The sequence below is a fragment of the Salmo salar genome, chromosome ssa28 (genome assembly GCF_905237065.1).
Source record: "Salmo salar chromosome ssa28, Ssal_v3.1, whole genome shotgun sequence".
Classification (NCBI taxonomy): Eukaryota; Metazoa; Chordata; class Actinopteri; order Salmoniformes; family Salmonidae; genus Salmo; species Salmo salar.
In genome coordinates, this window is record NC_059469.1 from 21822982 (window position 1) to 21846157 (window position 23176).

At 39.6% G+C, this 23176-nt stretch overlaps 1 protein-coding gene and 1 long non-coding RNA gene across 5 annotated transcripts in view; one reads left to right on the forward strand and one right to left on the reverse strand.

Annotated features, from left to right (window-relative positions):
* Positions 1 to 3783: 3783 nt before the first annotated feature.
* Positions 3784 to 7128, reverse strand: six2a (SIX homeobox 2a). Of its 2 annotated transcripts, none has more exons than XM_014179984.2 (2): positions 6028 to 7128; positions 3784 to 4580 (listed from the first exon to the last, which is right to left on the reverse strand). In XM_014179984.2, the coding sequence occupies exons 1-2, from the start codon at positions 6591 to 6593 to the stop codon at positions 4277 to 4279; spliced, it is 870 nt and encodes a 289-aa protein (XP_014035459.1). In that variant the 5' UTR covers positions 6594 to 7128; the 3' UTR covers positions 3784 to 4276. The 2 variants fall into 2 exon arrangements, with proteins under 2 accessions (XP_014035459.1, XP_014035460.1); XM_014179985.2 differs by having other exon boundaries at positions 6034 to 7126.
* A 605-nt stretch (positions 7129 to 7733) lies between these two features.
* Positions 7734 to 23176, forward strand: part of LOC123731452 (uncharacterized) — a 44607-nt gene continuing 29164 nt past the window's right edge. For 2 of the 3 annotated variants that reach the window (XR_006762580.1, XR_006762582.1), the window contains exons 1-3: positions 7858 to 7988; positions 10387 to 10485; positions 10935 to 11006. This is a non-coding gene — a long non-coding RNA (uncharacterized lncRNA). Of the gene's footprint in view, positions 7989 to 10386; positions 10486 to 10934; positions 11007 to 23176 lie in introns of all 3 variants that reach the window. The other variant, XR_006762581.1, reaches the window with a different exon arrangement.

A 23176-nucleotide genomic window follows, 5' to 3' on the forward strand; every position in this document is an offset into this window, starting at 1 on the left:
GGTTTGATCCACTGCCAGTTCCTTAGCTTGCTAGGTAACAGAGAGGTCGTATCTACTGTCTGAAAGGCACTCAATGCACGTAACTGACGTGAGGTTAATCCAGTCAATCGCGCACACACACACTAGCTGAATATGCAGAGCTAGTGCGCAAATATTAACTATTAAGCTAGCTAGTACCTATTCCATTTATGTGGCGTCGTCAAAGATGGAATCAGCATGCAGATGATGTAAGTTAGTGCTTCAAAGTCCCTGTGATAAGGTTAGCGATAAACTGAAATCCAAACTGAACAGAACTACACTCTCTTCTACCATTGTCTTAAATATATTTAATGGTCTCGTTGCAAAAGCTAAATTGTCGCAAGTGAACTTTTATTTATTTATTTTATTTCACCTTTATTTAACCCGGGTAGCAAAGATTATAGCAAACACCACTGAAACTGAATTGGTGCTCGCTAGCTTTGCAAATTCAGCTATTGTTGGAAGCCAGCCAATATGAAACACACTATTAAAATTACAAAAGGTTGCAGCATATGTTGTGTAAATGGTGAACTCATACAGCTGTCAACTCTTGTCATTTTAATCCGTTTCACATTTGCTAGCTACCTTTTAGATCGAAGCACAAATAGAATGATTGAATATGATAGAAGCCCATCTCCTACTGTAAATAACCTACACACTGTGTGTGTACCCAGCCAGCCAGGTAGAAAAATGGCAGAAAAATAAAAGACAGACATCAGAGTATTTTTCAATACACCAAAACGCATAGTAAGAACCCTAGTAGCCTAATATCTCAAAGACTAGTTGATAAAATGTTCATAAGAAAGAAATGAAATTCTAATGGAAATGTTTCACAATGATGTCATTAGGCAGAGCAGGCAACAGATGGCACACAGACAGCAGAGTTGGGGACAGATATGCAGAGACAGACTGGCAGAGACAAGGAGTCTCAGGTAAGTTTGTTGAGTCTTTGTTTGGCAACATTATGAAAGGTTCTCAATTTTTTTTACTTGTGAAATAGGAACATAATTGGAAAATGCCATGGATACCCCCACTATAAACTTAAACTGGTGACTGAACTAAGATTTGTTAAAGGCAATGGTATTGCTGTTGTGATTAGTTGTGTAGTTTTGGGTACCGGTAGTTAGGAGTACGGCAAACACCTTATTTCTTTGGTTCCTCAATATACATTTACCATATTACAATGTAGGCTATGTGTTACAGCACTACTTTTGGTGTCCCCCTCAGGAATTGCTCTTGAGAAAATGTCATGTAATTGTCCCCTCCAAAGTTGATATCAGATTTTCGCCAATGGTGTCGATGAGAGATATGCGCTAAAGTAATGCGTGATTCAACCTTGAACTGAATAGTCATTATATTTATGATTATTGGCATTCTCATTTACTAATTAAGGACTTATTAACTGGCTACTTGGAGTAGGCTCACGTGACCTATAGTGCTTTTTAGAGAGAGCGAAAGATTGGAATGTGCAAAAATGCACTATTGTTTATTCTGTTTCCATTACTTTTCGTTGTTGCAGTTTGAGTAATGTTCCCATAAACTGGCTTCCCAGCATTAAATCAACATGTTGCATTGCATTTATAACCAAGGGGTCTGGTTAACCCAACTCATGCCGAAAGAGTTTTGTAACATTTTATGCCCAAAAGTTTAACAACCTCTCTGCCACTCTTAAGGCACACATGCTGCACTCACACAAACTAGTTAAAATTCGGATTTCAGCTGTTGGAGAAAGAGAGAGAAAGTCAAGAGCAGAACTTTGCACTTCCCACAAATTAAAATATTTGTTTTGTGAGAACCAAAGTATTTGGTGTTACGCCTATACCCAAACACAGACGGTATTATGGGGCATGGTTGTTTTGAGTATCCACTAAAATGTTTGCTAATAATGAAGTGAGAGAGCTGAATATCAATAAGCCAACAGGGTGTGATGCTCACCACTCAATACAAACGTTTGGTTATAGCCACAATTATACGAATACTGTGTATAACCTATACATGCACACTTTAAGCCAGCATCTTGCTTATATCTGAATACGCAGTCCAGGGCCACACAGCAAAATATTTTTTTCTTGTAAAGATCATATTCAGTACATGGAATTGGGTCCATAGGGCATACATTCAATTCAACTTATAATTGCGTAAGGTATCCATGCCCAGGACTCGTGGAAGGGGACTGATTTGAATAAAGAGATGCAACTATCATAACCTATGTTAGGACTAAAACATTTAATATAAAATACCGACAATTCCTGAAAAGAGGAATGAATAGGCCTATGTCAATGTTGTTTTTAGAAATATTCTACAAGACTTTGAAAGTAGAAGAGATTGGATGACGGCAGGTTGTGGGTTGAAGTTGTTCAAACAAAGTGTCCTCTTTCAACACACGTTTCTAGTTTTGTGTTTGTCTCCGTGAACACCGCAATTTTGTTCTCATCGACAAGAGGAAAGAAAAAGTGTCATCACATGAACATCAACCTCCGTTATGGTCTAAATCATTTGTGTCAGATTTTATTGATAATTGCCAATGCACTATTCAGTCCTGTTTTTAAAAGAATGCCATAGACTGACAGCCGTAGTCAGGCTCATACTTTAATTCTATTCCATAGGCATATGACATAGTACTGTAAAAATATCGTAGTGTAAGAAATATTATCTTTGCACCATATAGATAGATGAGTAGGCAGAACTGACCTGACACGCATAATACCAAAAAACGGTAGACCCTACCGACTGGGCACACTGGTTGAATCAATATTGTTTCCACGTCATTTCAATGAAATTACGTTGAACCAACGTGGAACAGACGTTGAATTGAGGTCTGTGCCCAGTGGGTATCTACTCCATACTGCAGTCCATGCATGTAGTTAACACACACAATGGACAAATGTCCCATTTCAGCAAGTTGCAAAATTGCTGCACTTGTTTTGCATTTAAGATAGATTTCAATAGAGTTTTCATTATCTTTAGCCTATATTGGAAGGGGGAAGGGGGGAATATGTCACGGAATCACAGCACAGCAGTAGGCCTAGAATATAGGCCTACAGCAAACCTCTCTGTAAAAGTGTAATACGCATAGGCACTGGGGTTTTGGGCCTATACGCGCCATACACCTTCATCATATATCTTCAAACACGAAAATAACAAGACAAGGAAAACATAAACATATAGGCTATAAAAATATATATATTTTACGTTTTCAAAGACTATGTTGGCTACTTTGAAATGTTGTCTGGTCACATTACATTTCGAGAAATGATATAGACCCAGGTCTAGGCCTAGAGTAAGAAAAAAAAGAAAACAGGTCTCATATCGGGCCGCCTTTGCATCCGGTTTAATGGCTACCTTAGCCCACTTGATAGCCCAATGTTGCAACACGATACTATCGAAATCGGAATCATAACGCGGAGACTTAACACAGATGTATTTTCAGGTTAGACATTCTGTCGCCTTTCCAAAATAATGAATCAACGAAAATCATGCTCCTCCTAGGCTACTTTACGCACTGGTTGACATTATGGTCAACAAATATAGTTTAAAATGTGAGTGTGGTTCTAAAGCATTTTGCAAAAAATCACAAGTGGTGTTTTCCATCGTATGAAATATATCTTAATGGTCAACTATGATGTGCAAAAACAAACTCCACACAAAAAATGAATTGCCATTTTTCAAACAAAAAGCTGAAATAATATAAATCAAACAAGTTCTCCCTTTAAATGAATGCATTTCTTTTTTTTATTGTAAAGGGTATATGAAACTATAGTGAGATCGATTTGTTTATGTTTTATTATTAATCGCAGAGTTAACATGCAGTCGCTTTCCAAATGAAAATACAAATAATAAGATATTATAATCTTTAATCGTTCACATACGGCTCTCATGATAGTAAAACACTTAAGCGATGATACCCCAAAACAAAATCAAACTGAATATGGCTCTCTTGGAAAACCTATGTGTAAACAAAAGGTCATGGGGTACCTGACTTGGAGTTTACGCATCTGTTGATATCTATCCCCTAAAATAATAACGATAATAGTAACAAGAATTAAGACATTTTATTGTTATTGTTTTCAACAATATAACATGTTATTACATTCCGGTAAAATACCTTTCAGCTAAACGCCTACCATCTCACCTCTCACCGTGTGAGCCACATTTTCCTGACTGTCTTTTCGCCTTTGCACCTCGCCTCAGGTGCCTGAAGCTTTTTCTCAAACATCCACGTAACTCAGAAAGTCCCTTTCCAACCAGGGTCTCGTGTTTAAGAGCCGAGGTCGACCAGGTTGGACGACATAGGGTTCAGTATAGTATCGTGCAAAGAGTGATGATGGTGCACAGAGTCATGGCTGGACACTGGCATGGCGCTAGGCCCGGGTGGAGGCGCTAGGCCGTGCATCTGCAGCCCCGAGTTTGAAGCGATGAGCATAGCCGGAGTCGACGAGGTGTTATCCGGAGTCCCTGAAGGCGTTTTGTCGTCGTCTGAGCTCCCCAAAAGTGTTTTATTTCCATTCATGGAAGAAGTCAATGGGTTGTGGCTGTTGGTGTTGGAGTTTTCGTTGTTTTCCCTGTGGAAAGGAAAGATGATAATATGGTAAGTCATAATGAACCCTATATTAGCCCATATTGTCAGGTAGCCTATACAAACATGCATTCGCTTGCAAACAACAAATAGTCTTATCATAATTATACCGAGCTATGTTTGGATGAACAATTTAGTACAGATTTTAATATACAAGTTTTAGGCCTATAGACTAAAAGGAACTGGTAAATGTGGGATATGTCGACGCCGTCATCGGTCTCTCCAGTATTTTTAATAAGAAGTTATCATATAGCTAGGCTATGCAAGTTAAACAACAATGTGTGAAATTCATGAATCAAGGCCTATTTGAAACTAGTAACAATGTTAGATTTTCTTGCATCATCTAGTTTCATTGTGCAGATGTTGTTTGCCCGCATAATAAAAACGGGAGAATCTAAGTTCAGGACATACATACAGGGTTATTTATACCTATGCATTTGGTGGAGTGTGCATGCAACTTATTTTTGAATTCACACAGACGCAAACGACACACCCCTAAACAGAAATGCAATGTGTGCGAGATTTCTATTAGTACCTTTACTGTTGCTATATAATTTATATAATTAAATGATTATTAGAAATCTGCAGTGGATTTAGCCGTTTCTAAACACATTTCATCAATCACCACCCTACCCTTAATGAGGACGAATAGACGAATTTGTCACTACTGTATTTCACCAAGTCAATGTTAGAAAAAAAATATGTTAAGCCATTTGAACTATATCTAAACTGGTGTAGGCTATTAGTTTGGGCCTATGGGTATGAAGGCATAATGGAAAACCTTAACTGTGTACACACAAGCTGGCAGGCGCAAATGACAGGCCCAATTATTGCTAAACGTGTATTAGGCATACATTTACAGTCTGAATCCCAATGACTCATGGTTTTAAAGTGGAAAGACATGATTTACGCAGTGGTTTCAGTTTGAATTAGTCGCCAGCGGGAGAAAGCAGACACCCTCCGAGTGAACACCTGACTAAATACATATTAAAGCTCTTCTGTACAGTATAATTTCGAAACTTGAAATGTAGGCCTACAAACAGCTCATTAAGCAATAGCAAAATAACTACCACCCTCAAGCAGAATAAAAACGTCTTGACATTCAAGGAACTTTTTTGAAACGAAATATATGATCTACATTTACATACTTTCAGATGTGATCATGAAGCCAGAGTTAATATTTGGGATCTGTTGATTATGGATAGTTTAAATGGCAAAATAAAAGCATGGTAGTAGTTTGCTTTAGCTATCAAAGTTAGAATGATTATCAATGGTAGCTTATAATAAATTATACTATAGTTTACCGTACCCTGATTTGAAATGAGAGGTTAGCATATATAAATCAGTATTTCCTAACAAATAATCCAAGTTAAAGTCAGCGTCCAGACTTTTACGCAAACAAGCAATAAGACAAGGAGTAAACATTCACTTACTCGTACCTTTCCTTAGCTTCTGCCGCGCGATCTCTTTGCCGTCTGTTTTTGAACCAGTTACTGACTTGCGTGGTTGTCAACCCGGTGCCTTCGGCGAGCTCCCTCTTCTCTCGCGGGGAAGGGTAGGGGTTATGCGTGTACCATTCTCTGAGTACGCTCCGGCTCTTCTCTTTGAAACAGTAACTTGTCTCCTCGCCGTCCCAGATAGACCGAGGCAGGGGGAACTTTCTGCGGACGCGGTACTTTCCCACAGCCCCGAGAGGGCGGCCTCGGAGCTTCTCCGCCTCGACGTAGTGCGCTTTGAGCCACAGCTGCTGCAGCTTCGGGTGATTGTGAGGGGAAAATTGGTGGCTCTCAAGAATCTTATAAAGCTCTCTGAAATTTCCTCTGTGGAATGCGACCACAGCTTTAGCTTTGAGAACACTTTCATTTTTGTGGAGGTGCTCACACGCGGGTAAAGACCACAAAAAGCGCCCGAGCCGTTCAATGTTTCCACCCTGTTGGAGGACCTCGCAGACGCAAGCGACTTGCTCTTGCGTAAAGCCAAAAGTTGGAAGCATAGACATGATTGCAAGTTAATAAACAAGTTTGTTTTTCTCTACTTACACGTCCCCTTTTATGGCTAAGACATTAAAGCAAGTAACCGACACTGTAAGTCCACAAACGACCATGAAAGTCTCCAAAAGTAGGCTGTATCAAAAATGACGAGGATAAAATCCAATCGAAAAGAAAATATGAAAGTCCGGTTTATGAATAGCAGTACAAAATGCACAGCATTCCCCTCAAGGTACACCGAGAGAAAGTGTTTACTCCTTCCACAGTCGTTCTCCACCTTTTCTATGTCGTTTCAACATTACCTACTCCTGAAGACCAGGCTCGCTCGCTTGTTTTAATAATATTATTCTAAACTGGCAAGAAAAGCGATTATGTGAACTGTGATTGGTTGGTTATCTGACCCGGGGATGGTGAGGATAAGACAATAGTTTTAGTCAAATTATTTGCCATGGTTACGCTGTCATTCAATGTAACCCGATATGGTTTGAGGTGGCTCCCTGGCCCCACTGACTGATTGTTCCCTTCTATTCAAGCCCTCCAACCAATAGAAATATTGCCCAGATTTTTTCCTGTAAATGGGATTTTTTTCTCTCTCATGTTTGACAGACACTCGAGGCAGCCAAAGAGCGCGAGGCTGTGTAGCAGTGATCCCTCTTTCTGGGGAGGATGGCGCCAGAGCGTGCGACAGATCATGCTACCCAATGTTCATGTCCATAACCAGGAACCACATGTGTATGCACAGTTTCCACAAGAACTGCTTATTCATTATATGTCATCTAACGCTTATTACATTGTAATAAGGAATTGTATGTAGGCCTAATTCACCTGGAACGTCGTGGTATAGAAATTATATTTAAACTATAGGCTAGGCGTGAATAAACATATACAGATAGTTTCACCACATATTTTGCATTATTTGCCATGTTTTGACACAGTGACAAAAATCTATAGATACAGTATATCCCCAAGTATGAATAACTTGGGCCACTGTTGACACGTGTTCCAGGAATGGGAGACAATTGAATTAAATAGATTTCTGCAACAACAACAAAAAATCATAGAAAAGTGCCCAGTTTTGAAGACAGTTCACTCACCTTCAAATCCTAGTTTAACTCCTGTTAGATCATGTGCGCATTGATAACCTCTGGTGTAATTAACCATGCATTGTAGAGTATTTAATGCACATGCGGGTATGACAAATTAACAAGGCAGGCAGGCAGGCCTCCTGTGGGCACACATCCCCAGGAACTGTACAATGTGGAATACTGTAACATTAGAGCAAACGCACAAGGTGCCTGAATAACAAAACAAAGGTTGAGAGAGGTGTATTCTGCTATGAGAGCGCGGAGAGCTCGCGCTCTCTACGGCTTTCTGAGGGGTATGAAAGCTCCTACTTGATGCTGCCGGTAAGACAAATTAACCTCTTGTTTGGAGATGACAGGATATAAGACATATTTTACATGTTAATAATTAAATATACCTATGATGTCTTTTTAAACTCCCAATAATAATAATTGTTCTGAGTGAGAGTGCCATAGCTACCTGTTGTGAAGATGTAATTTTGTATTGACCGATGGAGTGAAGAATTGACCAGTTGATAGATTTATATTGCATCACAGAGGGACCTCTTCATTAAGTACATTTACACTCACTAGTATCATATCACACGAGGCCAGGTCTCTTTCCATCCACAGATCTTAAACGCATCTCTGGTATCTGCTTTCTGTAAAATATAACGCAAAAACCTGTTTCAGCTTTCATCCGAAAAGCTTTTTGATCTAACTTAATAACACCTCAGACCACAAGAAAGCTTAGCAAAATTACATTTTGTGTGAAATGATAGAATCGCTGACGCTTGTAGTATAAATGGAAAGGGTGGTAATATGGCAAGAGATGAAAACGTGTTCTGCTCTGTGTTGTTTTGCCTTCAATGAAATGGACCTCGGTTGCCTTCCCTCTTTCAGGCGAGCTCGAGCTGCTCCAACCAGTGATCACAGGGTAGCCTTGCGCGGCGCGGGAGCAGCCTGGCGGGGCTCCTACACAAGTTTCGAACGAAAGTGTAGCCTACTCGTCTAGTCAACAAATAAGATGCGTAGGCCTATATTTTTGGGTAGAGAAAAATTGTCAACGACGAATGTTTCCACGCATCAATTACTTTTAGATGTTAAGATTGATTGCAATTAGGCTAATAGGCCAAATTTGAATTTAGGTAGGCTAATCATCTCGCATCCAAAATGATTTGGATATATTTTGTTCAAAAAGCTATAATATTTATGGTAGTCTCTATTTCTCTTTAATATTGTAGCCTAGTTTAGTTTTACTCTTAATTCAGACCTATGTGCTCTAAATAAGACCCAGGAAACCGAGCCACTTAATTGCAAGAAAATCAGTCCTTAGTGAAAGGACAGTGGTCTGTCTCGTATGCACCTGTAGGTTAAATTGCATGCATAATGTGTAGCCCATAGTCATACATGAAATCATGCATTTTAACATGCCGATCGAGGAAAGAGGTGTTAAACAAATGAAAAACGCACACTGACTAGTTTCCATTTTATCATTAAGATGAATTATCTTGTTAGAAGACCCTTATCCGTTTTCATGTTGTGTTTTCACTCACAAAAGGAACGTGTTTAATAAATTGACTTGGGTTTCGCCTGAAGCCAGTTTGCAGAGTGGTATTTCGGCATTAGCTTGACTGATGCTAATCATCAGGGGACAAGGCGCTGAAATGGGTATTAATAAAAACAACGCTTCGATTTAATCGTGTAAACGAGTAGCCTATATGAAAAATTCCTAATTTAACCATATTAGACTGAGCATTAATGAGTTATATATTCCCCGTCTTCGTCCACTTAAAAATAAATTCTCACAAAGGGAATGTAATAATAATAATAATATTAGGCTAATAGGCTATATGCGTGTAATAATTAAACAAGTATTATCATAAATCCAAGGCTACAAGATGAAAGGGAAACTGTGTAATAAATATTTAATAACTATGTTTAAAAAATAACAATTGCATATAACTTCCAATTGCCTATATCAAATGTATAAGTTCAGTCAATGACACGAAATAGTGCTTCAAGACGGATCTAAAGGAGGGGTTAAGAAAACCCTTTTCATGGAGCAAAAGTGAGAACCCAAACGTTGTTTGACAGACCAGCCACTTCGAGCGCTTTTAAATTCGCGTATCTTCTCTAACAATCTAGAAGAAACAGCTAAATGTCTCTGAATTGAACCATAACATGCATAAAGCTCCCAAATCGTTTATGATAACTTTTGCGATGACCGTGACAATGGTCGTCTGTACCCCCCCCTTTCGTTTAGCACCATGTCTGATAATGACTGCTTGTGGGTAGACTATTTGACTATTGAGAAACGTTATTTTATTATCGTGTCTAATTGGTCATAGACTGTATAGGCATATAAAGACCTAGGCCATTGCTCTAGCCACCATATAAAATAATATTTCATGAAATCCATTTGAAATTCTGTTCTGACATATAAGCCTTTATATATTAGCCCATGTGAAAATAGTTTGAGTTATTAGGCCTAGCTATATGTTACTAAAAAATAGTAATTTCACGAAAATCACATCAATCAATAAGCCATTCTGTTTGCGAGGGCCTTTAGGGATTATGAACTGAAAATGCTAAGAGCCAACTAGGCGTGGGCTACACAGTGCAACTACAGAATAGGCCTATAGCCTATGGTTCCACCTCCTTGTCAACAGCAATGCAATGTCCTATACAGGTCTAGTCCTCCTTGCAGCTAAAGATGCACCTATTAATTTATTCCTTGCAGGCGGAAAGTGCGCGCTGTAGGGCGACGGCGCAGTCACAAGCGCCCATCAAAGCCTCTGCTACAAGCGGGAGGAACCTGGCAGTGACAGGCCGAATCAAGGTACCCGTCTCGCCTTGACAGTGTTTGTAAACCTCTTGTTTCCATGGATCATTTTGATCAGAGCTTCGCTGGGCCCGCGTGGCTCGTCAGAGCGGTGATTATTACAATGCTGATGAATGGGGATCGCGTTTCTTCTAATAGCCGCCCCCTATTTTCACAACCTCCCACCGCTAACCCGAGAGCTCTCTGCCACGACCTCCACTAATTGGACTGATTATTGCAAGATGTTTTGGGGGAGCGCAGGGTGGCTGCGGGACGTGGCTTTTCCGTGGCCTACCCCGAGACAGGCCCGACGTGGGTTGATGAGTTACATTCTTTCAGACATGTCATGTTGGGCAGACAGAGAGAACGAATTAAACCCAGGCGTTTGGTGTCTCTGCTGTTTAAGGATCTATGAATGAGGGCCTATGCAATAATTAAATGTTTATATCTACCTTGTTACCCAATAGGCCTACACAGGAAGGAGTACTGGAAGGACTGAGGAGATCTTGTCTTAATGTACAGACAGACCAGGAGGCAAGGTTGGTCAAATATGGTTCACGCAGTAGATGATAGGCTATCAATAACACAGACCTAGCTGATTTTTAGAACTGTTTTGAAATAAGACCTACGCTGCTCACGAATATGCCAGGTTATTCTATATTCTCATTAAGAAACACATATCGAACAATTGACTATGAGTATAGCCTATCCCTATAGGCTATGTAGCGTAAGATTTAGGGTACTCTGATTTACAGAATTACGCATGGACATTCTCTTGGGTATTGTATACAAATCTCAGATCGCAGATTAGATCTGCGCCCAACGCAGGTGTGAGCGATCACTGGAGCAACAAGTGGCTTTCTTCAACATTTCCACGGGGGCTGGAGTGTGGGCCCTGGGCCGCTACTGAGACTAATTATTTCAATCAATCATTTGATTTGATTCCTGTTTATTTTCAGTGCTCGCTTAGTTACTTCACCCGTACACTGAATCTATTATGCATTTTCCCTTCACATCCATAGCACGAACTATAATTTGAAGTGGAGTGCTACTCCAGCACCCCTGATACTTCACGCTTGGTAACCGTTATTGTCCCCGGAGACCCAGGCTGCGCGTGACATCTCATGGGCTGCCTCTTGTCAAGGCGCTGGGTGAAAGCGCAAGTAGCTGTGTGGATACAGCTACCTTATGTAAAGCGCGTGCAGTTTTGGAGACCAATTTAGGCCCATTAACTCTGGTCTTATAGGCCTACATACACGGACAAAATATAGCCTATTCCAGAGCCTCTCAGAGTGTGATATTTTTTTTTATTATTATAGGCCAGCGTCTGCGTAAATTGCATTAAAAAAACTTTTATTAACAAACAAACGCCGTCTGAACCGCGGGCGTCACTGTTTTGCCAGGAAGAAGACCTTTGAAGAGAGGAGAGCACCTGCGGTCTGCATTTTCCCCTGTTGATAGGCCTATCTTCTCCAAAACAACCAAAAGGGTTTTAAGTTGTTTAATGAGAAAACAAACTATTGTCTACATTGATTGTCATAAGGGCTAGGGTAGTCTTTATAGTTTATACTCACAGTAAGTGCAAAGTAGAGTGAAACATGTAGACATTTTTATCAAACATTTTAGGGTAGACTTACATTAACTTGCCACTACGCTATAGAAACAACGGGTCAACTATCGATGATTTACACAAACATATTTGATGATAGAGATAGTGAAGGAAAAAATGAACAACATGGCCCATAGAGCGACACATCAAACCTCCTGATACCATGTTCCAGCACTGTATAACATCTCTCAGGGACCAATGCACGCGTTCAAAGGCAGATTTGGCGAACTACATGGACAAAACACATACTTAATTGGCATTTTATTGAAGTCGTTGCTGGTGGCAAAACACATTGTGATTTGATTGTCAGCTTGTTTTGTCTATTGACCTCTCTCACCCGTCATGGCATCCTTGTTCTTTAAGATGTGAGACTAATGATATATACACTATAGATGGTGAATCTTGACACAAATGTTAAATTCCCTGAAATATTGGTGAATAAACACGTTCTTCTATTTCTTTCAAGAAAACCAAGCAAACACTTTTTTAGAATGACTGAAAAAGTCTGCTTCAGACTTCTCCCATTTATTCAAATTGTAATTCAGCATTATCTGCCAACTTTTCTTACTAAGCAGTACATTTATTTTCTCAGCGTTTCGCCATTGACTCAATTACTATTTTAGTCATTTTAGTATTATTTTTGGATGATCATGTAATTATTTAACCCTTATCCAAAACATCATCCATTCAGATTCTCCAAACAAGGAACAGGCAAGTTGGAGATACATCTTAGATACAGCTACTCGTTTCAGTACTTATTACAATTTCAGATTCACATTCAAATTCAGAACAAGAAAATCAAAAATGTATCTTTTTTCCTCCTGAGTTGATGTTATTGTTTAATGAGCATTAGACTAGATAAATACACTGGTTGATAGGGAAGGGTTTCTTTACAGTGCCCTCATTACCTCTGCTTCCCCATATGGGCATCTGATAGACTGGATAGGTGTACTGCACTCATCTGCTGTGTGGGACAGAGAAAAGGCTTTTACCTGGGCACATAACAAGGAGTGTAGGGTCAGCTAAGATGGCTTCTACCGCAGAGGATGTTGTTACAATCTGATGCCTCTCATCAACCAGCTTGTGCTCTTTTCTCAATCCCTCCACTCGCATATACTATGACTACAATGGCCTGTTACAGTCTGGGAGGGTATCTCTTTACGTATACTGTAATGCAGTTCGCTCTCTGGTCATAGAAACCTGCAACATCGCTTAATGTTTTCCCCTTATGCAAGGTCCCTTTTATAGCACATGGACTTTATATGTCAGGAAATATTTTATTAACATTGATCCACAGTAATTAGTTATGTGCTAATGCTGAGTTTGTATCCATTCCTCTCCTCTGGATTTTACTGCGATTTGTGGTTTCACTTGAAACTAGCAGTTCATGGGGTGTCACAAGCCACATGGCCAGTAAATACTTCCACGATACAGTCAGTTGTAGTAATGTATGATACTGCTGCACCATATAAGTACAGTACAGAATGCAGGATATACTGTAGGCCTACATGTTTTTGTCATATACAGACCATTGACCAATTGATCTTGACTCATTGCTAGCTATTATCATGTCATGCTTTACTGTACTTTGAAGGACTGTTTTATGTGTTTGCGTGCAGCATTAAAACATGTTCACCTCCTTCCAGTACAGTAAGTTCATGAGTTCAAGCAGTGTTTCCCCTAGGATTTTTTTCAGCAGCGATGGGGGCTTCCCCGACCAAAATATTTAAAGGCCCTCCTCTTGGCCCCGGAGACAAAATGTTGCTGTTTTAAAGCTAGTTTCATGCAGTTCTACACATTTTGTCAAGGCTTATGCAGTGTTGTTATGCTATCTGAGTGACTCAAACATAACAAAATCAATGGAGGCCCCATGCCATGCTATACTCGGAATTTTAGATTCGCTCTGACTGTCTAGTTTTTATTTGGGTAATTGTTAGTTCTCAAATATGATCTTATTAACAAATATATAGCTCCATTATATTTCCTACATACTATATTTCTGGTTTTAGTCTTTTAAGTTTACACTGAAAACTTTTACCATCCTGAATTATTAATATTTTTTTGAGTGGCAGCAATGATTTAATGAACATAGGGGGAACACTGAGTTCAAGACAACGGCAGTTCTTGCCTAGTTTTCTCTATGTATAGCGGAATAGCGTACATTAGAATCAATACATTAGAACTTCTATAGTGTCTTACACCAATCCAAACTATGGCTGATCCATCCTTCTGAACATGTGTCTTTAGCATCAGAAAGAAAACTCTATAATTGTATTATTTTCATAATAATGAGTTCCTTCTCAAGATCTCAGATTGTCCATCAAGCATGTCAGTATTTACAGTGGAGTGCCTTTAATTGTGTTATATAAAAACATGTAGAGATTAGGCAAGAGATATTTGATTTGTAAATAAACGTATACATACTTGTTTTTATATGGAGGAGTGGAATTTCACGATTGTTTTTTAATTCGGCCAGTCTGGCAAATTAAACGCCTGCAAAATTCAGGAAGCTAACAATTACAATCAATTTGAGTGTGCAACCACAGTATACGCCAGGAAATGGCCCATATGTGTCATTACAGATACAGTAGTTTTCCTTTCTACTGCTGCTTTTGCTAATGTTAACCAGGAAATTAATCATTTTCCTGTTGACCAAAACATTAGATATTTTTTAACACAACTCATTTAGATTAATTCCTAGAACGGATCCTTCTTTGTAACAAATTATTTGATTAATCAAAATGGACTTAAACTTTTCCCATAAAAGTTCAGATGTTCTGAGTCAACCATGTAAGATTTCTTCACCTTATTTCTTCCAAAGTAATAACATATGGCCCTGTAACTGACCTCAGATATTTCACTTGTTTCTCACTTCTGCAAGTCAGTATCACGTTCAATCATCATTGAGGTGGCATAATGTGTCAGATTGTGAGCTTAATGGTCAGTCTGCCTTTCAATGTGGATAAAACTCAACACACTGGTGTGTGGTTCTGGGGTGAAATACCATGAAAAGTTTTATTATGATATTTTGAGAATGTTACTCATTTTACATTTGATAATATTGACATTATATTGTTATTCTTCACCTTGTGTTATTCAAACCCTGATTGTCAATGAGCAGTATGAAATAAAATTAAATGTACATTAGTTGAAGTTCAATAAATCATACTGTACTGAAAATTAATTCTTAAATTGTTCTTCCTCAGCTCTTAATGTTCCTTGGAGAACTCTTGCCCAAAAAATAACCGTTGAGTGAAGTGTGGGGTTCTTGATGTGGCGTCTACAGTTCTTCAGAAATGTATGGTTCTTGAAATGTATGGAAGCCTGCAGATGTGTCCCTTTCATAGGACACTGCAAATTGGCCAGTGTTAAATAGTGTTGAGTTTTCAGTGTAACATTTCTACTGTTGATTCAAGAGTTAAAGTAACACTGTAAAGAGTTTAATTAACACTCAGTGGTGTAAAATAACCCCAGGGTTGGTGTTAATAACCACAGTTGAACCAAAACTACACCCATCATTATCATATTTCCCAGCATGCTCTATTGCCGGTATATTTTTTTGAATTGTTTGTTTCAATATCAATGTTTTTGCATGTACATTGATTGATTAATTAATCGTATGCATCTCAAATATAAATAACAAGCACTTTTCTGAAATATTCCAATCTGTTACTTGGCTTATTGCACCTGATACTGAAATGGTTGTTCCAGTTGAGATGTTTAAGGTCTTATATCTTAGTTTTTCCAAGTCTGGCAGTCATTCTTGATGCAGGTTGCAAGTGAATAAAAATTCTAAATAATATGACTTGCAGGCCTGATGTGGCCTGTAAACTATGAGTTTCAGGCCACTATATTAGGGTAAAACTAGACCCTCAAAAGAAGGCCTTATAAAATATGCTGAGTGTACAAAACATTAGGAACACCTGCTCTTTCCATGACAGACTGACCAGGTGAATCCAGGTGAAAGCTATGCTCCCTTATTGATGTCACTTGTTGAATCCACTTTATAAGTGTAGATGAAGGGGAGGAGATAATTGAGACATGGATTGTGTATGTGTGCCATTCAGAGGGTGAATGGGCATGATAAAATATTTAAGTGCCTTTGAACAGGGTATGGTAGTAGGTGCCAGGCGCAATGATTTGAGTGTGTCAAGAACTGCAACGCTGCTGTGTTTTTCATGCTCAACAGTTTCCTGTGTGTATCAAGAATGGTTTACTACTCAAAGGACATCCAGCCAACTTGACACAACTGTGGAAATCATTGGAGTCAACATGGGCCAGCATCCCTGTGGAATGCTTGACACCTTGTAGAGTCCATGCCCCAACAAATTGAGGCTGTTCTGAGGGCAAAAAGGGGGTGTGCAACTCCATATTAGGAAGGTGTTCTTAATGTTTGGTATACTCAGTGTATGTATTGTATTGTCTTAAATAATTACATTTCAATTACAACATATTCACTTAGGATCTCACTTGGTGAAGGTCACAGGACTGAAAATGAATGAATGCAACAAACATGTCTTTGTCATAAGCAAACACAGTCATGGGTGGTACTGATATCTAAAATCCACTCGAATGGCACACTGGGGAATATGCGAAAAAGGCCCTACAGCAGGGCTATTCAATTCTGGTCCTATTTTGTATGGTTCTTCAGAGACCCTAAAATGGTTATCCTATGGCATCGCTCTCAAGAACCTTATTTGGTTCCAACTTGCACCTTTATTTTTAACAGTGTGATTTGAAGGCAATGCTAACTGTTTTTGAATTGTTTGTTTCTTAAAGACTATTTTCAGCATTATTCATTTAAAATCAGACAAACCTGTTTTAGCAAACATATTTATGTATAATTAATATCTCAGTAGAAAGCCCTTAAGTATTTCAAAAGCAGGGATAGTTTATTAGGCCCAAAAGGAAACGATATTGAACTATGATTATTTCCTAGATAAAAAGAACACACATACAACTTCAGAATGTGTAACAACATCTAACAGTACAAAAATGTAGGTGTATCTGTTTCTGACGTTTTAATGGGATTGATTAATAGTTCAAAAACTGCTATTGTAAGCATGTCTCTAGCTGTCTACAGCAGAGCCATACATTTAAATATATGTCTTTGGTCTACAGTATATACAGTATCATGGTCTGTACATGAAGTACATATAGCGGGGGAGTATACATTTTTTGTAGGATGAGGTTTACTGAAGACGTGCTTCCCTGCATGCAGAGGAAAATATGGCCTTCACTGGGAGAGGGGGATTACTGTCAGTTGCTCACAAATTGCAATAATACCCGGAGCTCGGCCACCCACACACGCGTTGAGAGACAAGTGATAAATTGCTACATGTGTCCATTCCACATTGGCAACTCGTGACGCTTAAACGGGCAACACTATATCCATTCTTTTCACTGACACTTAGAAAAAGCATGTGTGAATTACCAACCCCTCTGAAACCTGTTTATTTATAATTGGTTATAACATGTATGAAAATAATGAAATATATTTTTCTTTCATTTAATGTATTTATTGATAAGATTACTTTGTATATGTACTGTATACCATCTAATGGGTATCTTTGATGAGTATAAACAGCTTCAGTGGAGCAAAAACACCGATCAGGCTACCATACATGTACAGTAACATCCCCACTCCTCTGTTCATTCTTCTCCCCCACACCCAGCAGATGGCTAATCGAGTAACAGAATTTAATGAGCACTGCTGAAAGTAATAATGAAATATGGCCCTTTTGTCTTCATATTGTCATCTTAACTGTCAAGACCTGCATCCATTCAGCTTATAATATTAATCATCTAGGAAATGGGGAAGCTTATACCACATTCATATTTGTTTCCTGTCTTGGCTGGTGGAAAGGCACAGTGTTCAAATTGTATCTCCCCTCAGTGTATCAGTGAAGGAATGGAGTGTGGGTGGACTACATCTGTGGGGGGGGGGCTCTTTAGCTCCAGCAGTGAAGACAGTAGAGAATTCAATGCTCAGGCATTAAAGCTGACTTAACACCCTCAGGTCAGGGCACATGAAAGACCTAATCACTGGGAGTAGGATCCGTCTGTCTGCACACACTCTGCAGCTGGCGCAGGAGGAGAGGCAAGGCGGCAGGCTATGTGTGTGTGCACACATGCATAAGTGAATGTGTGTGTGTGTGTGTGTGTGTGTGTGTGTGTGTGTGTGTGTGTGTGTGTGTGTGTGTGTGTGTGTGTGTGTGTGTGTGTGTGAGAGAGAGAGAGAGAGAGAGAGAGAGAGAGAGAGACTGAGCCTCCCCGTGCTACAGAGCATGTGTGCAGTACACTGTACCGACCAACAGTACACACAGTGTCTTCAGAAAGTATTCACACCCATTGACTTTTCCACATTTTGCTGTGTTTAAGCCTGAATTTAAAATTGATTAAATTGAGATTTTGTGTCACTGATCTACACACAATACCCCATAATGTCAAAGTTGAATTTTGTTTGTAGAACATAAATTTAGAAATACATTTTTTTTTTAAAGCTGAAATGTCTTGAGTCAAAACTCACTTCACTCCTGCATGTACATAGAGTGATGCTTGTGCTGCTGGTGCTGAAGAACTGCAGAACTGAAGTAAATCGCACAATCTGGCCAGGTTAATATCAAGATTTTAATTTGGTAAAATCGCACAACGTGACGTGATAATCGTCAAATACTGAATCCGATGTACAGTCTGCAAGGCCTTTAACAAATTGCATAATATGTTGCATGGACTCATTCCGTGTTCAATAATAGTGGTTAACATGATTTTTGATTGACTACCCCATCTTTGTATCCCACACATACAATTATCTGTAAGGTCCCTCAATCAAGTAGTCTATTTCTAGCACAGATTCAACAACAAAGACCAGGGAGGTTTTTCAATACCTCGCAACGAAGGCATTCAAAATGCCTTGATAGACGTGAAAAAAAGCAGAACAAAAAGCAGACGTGGAATATCCCTTTGAGCATGTTGACGTCATTAATTGGGCTTTGGAAGCTGTATCAATATACCCAGTCACCACAAAGATACAGGCGTCATTCCTAAGGGGATTTTTTTAATGGCTGTGATAGGAGAAAACTGAGGATGGATCAACAACTTTGTAGTTACTCCACAATACTAACCTAAACGACAGAGAGAAAAGGAAGCCTGTACAAAATAAAACATTTCCAAAACATGCATCCTGTTTGCAACAAGAGACTTAAGTAAAAAATGTGGCAAAGAAATACACTTTTTGTCCTGAATACAAAGTGTTATGTTTGGGGCAAATCCACATCACTGAGTACCACTCTTCATATTTTCAAGCATGGTGGTGGCTGCATCATGTTATGGGTATGGTTGTCATCGGCAAGGACTATGGAGTTTTTTAGGATAAAAAGAAACACAATACAGCTATAAGCAAAGGCAAAATCCTCGAGGAAAACCTGGTTCAGTCTGCTTTCCACCAGACACTGAGAGACAAATTCACCTTTCAGCAGGACAATAACCCATAACACAAGGCCAAATCTACACTGGAGTTGCTTACCAAGATGACATTAATTGTTCCCAGAGTGACCTAGTTACAGTTTTGACTTTAATCCGCTTGAAAATCTATGGCAAGACATGAAAATAGCTGTCTAGCAATGATCAACAATCAACTTGACAGAACTTGAAGAATATTTAAATTATAATGGGCAAATATTATACAATCCAGGTGTGCAAAGCCCTTAGAGACTTACCCAAAAAGACTCACAGCTGTAGTCACTGCCAAAGTGCTTCTACAAAGTATTGACTCAGGGATGTGAATACTTATTTAAATGAGATATTTCTGTATTTCATTTTCAATACATTTGTAAAAATGTCTAAAAACATGTTTAATTTCAGTCTGTAACACAACAAAACGTGGAATAAGTAAAAGGGTATGAATACTTTCTGAAGCCAATGACCTTTCAACTCTCTAGTAGCAATGAGGCCTGCAGCCCCAAGATACGGTTCTGTGTGAAGTTATGGCCCAAAATAAAATAAAATAAACTAAATCTATAAAGCAGTACAAAACCTTTGTCAAAAAAGCAGGAGGATATTTATTATGGCGAACGTCACTTACGGGCTTCCTGCAAGCGGCAGCCTGTGCTGTGTGCTCCACCTCAGGGAGCTGTGCGCGGGGGTCAGGGTTTGGTTTGCAGGCCAGCCTCGACCCACGCTGAGGAGGAAGGCCACCGCAGTCATATTTACATCAAGTACTGTAATATTATCAATAAAAGCCTGGAGCCAGGCACCTTGCTGTAACTCACAGCAGACAATTGGCTGTGCAGCTGTTCTGGCCTCGTCCTCCTCAGGGCAAAGGGGGGAGGACGCTGGGTCGGTGAGGAGGAGAGGAGGGAGGATGGAGGTGAAAAGGGGAGGGAAAGGGAGAGGAGGGGGTGAAAGACGGGCGTCCCAGCTAAGACTGTGCACAAATCTTATCCGCAGGTCAAATTGTGGCTTGTTGTCCTTTGTGTGAGATTTGGCAACACGTCCAGGGAGATGGGGAATATTAATGAGAAGATATACAGTAGGTGACAACAAGTGAATTTGTGAGTTTATTTGGTTATAATGAGGCAAAACAGTTGTACTGATCTCATTGTGTATTTGGTGAATTCGTCATTAGTTGAAATGATTCGATAACTAATAGACAGTAGCTTTAAAATCAAAAGTAGAACTATTATTTTACATGATACTGCAGTGACTTTCCACTCTGTCCCTGGTAGACAGTGTTACTTGGCTTCCAGCAGCAGGTTATCTATATGACCTCATTACATGACCTCATCAGCCAGAGATAACAGCAGGCCTCAGTCCACCTGAGCTGGACCAAATGAAGAGCATGAATAATAACCAGTCTCCTTGTCTCCCTATCTGAAAACACACCCCTGGTACTGTAACAGCGCATTGTAAACAGGTCATTTTTAAAACAGTTCCACGAAGTGAACATAAGGATACATATACAAATATTTAATGAACAAATAGATTTCATGAATAAATATTTGTGAGATAATTCAGAGAAAAAGTTTGATAGCGAGTTTGATTGAAATTCTCACTAAGTTGGAGGAGGTGGGGTGGGAAGGCTGAGTGTGTATCATTTACATGTTGCGAGGGGAAGTGGCATGAGATACTTAAAGAAGAAAATTGCCCCACTTAGCCAAACAAACTGCCCTGCGTTAACCCAAGCTCTCTAATGGCCAATAAAACCAGGATGTTCGTCTCCCTCCTTGGTCTTGCAAAAACTAGGCAGAAATTAGCCAGCGTAAATAAATTCCAGTGGAGGTCGAGTTAATGACTGCTTATTTCTGGACGTCTCGTGAAGGTCAGTAAGGTCTGGAACAGATAGGATGTACATAATAGGCCTAACATGCCTTTTATAAGCCCTTGCTCGTTTGAACTTAAAACCACTGGGAGAGAACACAGACCCTCACATAAAAACACACTGAATTCTGAACGTCGACTTTGAAGTTTTCTGTCTGACCTCTCTGTTACAGGCACGTCTTCCCCCCTCTCCCTCTCCATCCCAAATTCCGCCTGACTCACATTCAAATGATCATCCAGTGTCACTCAGTAAATTCACTTTCCTTGAAAACTGTTTGAACTTCACATTTTCCCCTTTTTGTCTAGATACACAGAACTCAGTCATTCTAAGTTGACGAATAATGTCGTTTATTGGGGTGGTGGTTGAGGTGGGGATTGGGGTGGTGGTTGAGGTGGGGATTGGGGTGGTGGTTGAGGTGGGGATTGGGGTGGTGGTTGAGGTGGGGATTGGGGTGGTGGTTGATGTGGGGATTGGGGTGGTGGTTGAGGTGGGGATTGGGGTGGTGGTTGAGGTGGGGATTGGGGTGGTGGTTGAGGTGGGGATTGGGGTGGTGGTTGAGGTGGGGATTGGGGTGGTGGTTGAGGTGGGGATTGGGGTGGTGGTTGAGGTGGGGATTGGGGTGTGGGGGCCTGGGTGTCCTTCTAATGGTTTCTTTGGAAACCATATGTCCTTCATGTCAGCTCTACAGTTACAGTTTAGGCTAGAGTGACAGACAGACAAGTTGTAAAATAAGAGGCCTTAGGGCTTTTTAAAACAGATCTCACTGTATTTCCTTACCGTCAATACATTTAGCCCTGCGATAGTGCTGATATAAATTAAGGGTCCTGTTCAGCTGTAACTATACATCCCAAGGTGTCATTGTTGCAGCGGCTCTGCGTCTCACTGCACACTCACACATTGGGTAATTAGAGGGCCACTTCTCCAGCCAGTGCCTTTTCTCTCTGGGTCACTGATAGCAAAGGGGTCTTAAACTTTATATTCCCTGATGGAGCGGAAAAGCTAGCGCAACCTTACAGTTTGATGTTTTGGTAAAATCTCATTACGGACCCTTTCTTTTTTAGGGCGTAGAGTGTTTAACTGGAGTGGAAGGGGTAATTGTAAGATCCAGGGTGTCGTTTCCATGTGCTGGCCAAGTTTGAGGGCCTCATAAATGCTAACAGATACTGCAAACCCAATTTAGACTCAATGTAAAAACTTTACACTGTACATGTAAAAGGATGCGAGGGAAAATGTTTGTTGTATTACCCAGACTGTTCTTATAGTTCACAGCAGGCCTGTTTCCCATGTATATTCACATAGACAAATAGAGTGACTGGATAAATACAAACAAATTTAGATAAATATATAGTCTGTTAGTCTGTTCATCTCTATGATAAACCACCCTTATTTTTTAAAAATGTATAAAATACAAGTACACATTTTATTGTATTGAAATAATATTTATTAAAGTGAATAAGTCATATATTATTTTATCATAAACATAACTATTGTTATTATTAATATCATTAGTAGTCATAGTCGTTGTAGTAGTCACATTTGTATTAGCAAATATTTCTACTCTAATAGCTATCAAAGCTACTGTGTACATCTTCAGTGAATCTCCTGGAATACTTTTTTTAAAGCTATTTCCTTAGTGGAAGAGGATAAATGTGGCACTTAGTTTTACAGGATCCACTGAGTGAAAACTGCCCATGAGCAGTAATTTCCATTCAAAAATGCTCTCTCTGTGAATTACCAGATAGGCGGCTTTGAAAGCTTATCTTGTGCATCTCAGCATATTT

What these genes read in the sequence shown, in the direction of transcription:
- six2a (XM_014179984.2), bottom strand. Translation starts at nt 6,593, where the DNA reads ATGTCTATGCTTCCAACTTTTGGCTTTACGCAAGAGCAAGTCGCTTGC. An exon ending in GAAGCTAAGGAAAGGTACGA is followed by an intron (nt 4,581 to 6,027) that starts GTAAGTGAATGT and finishes TCCTTTCCACAG; the next exon opens with GGAAAACAACGAAAACTCCA.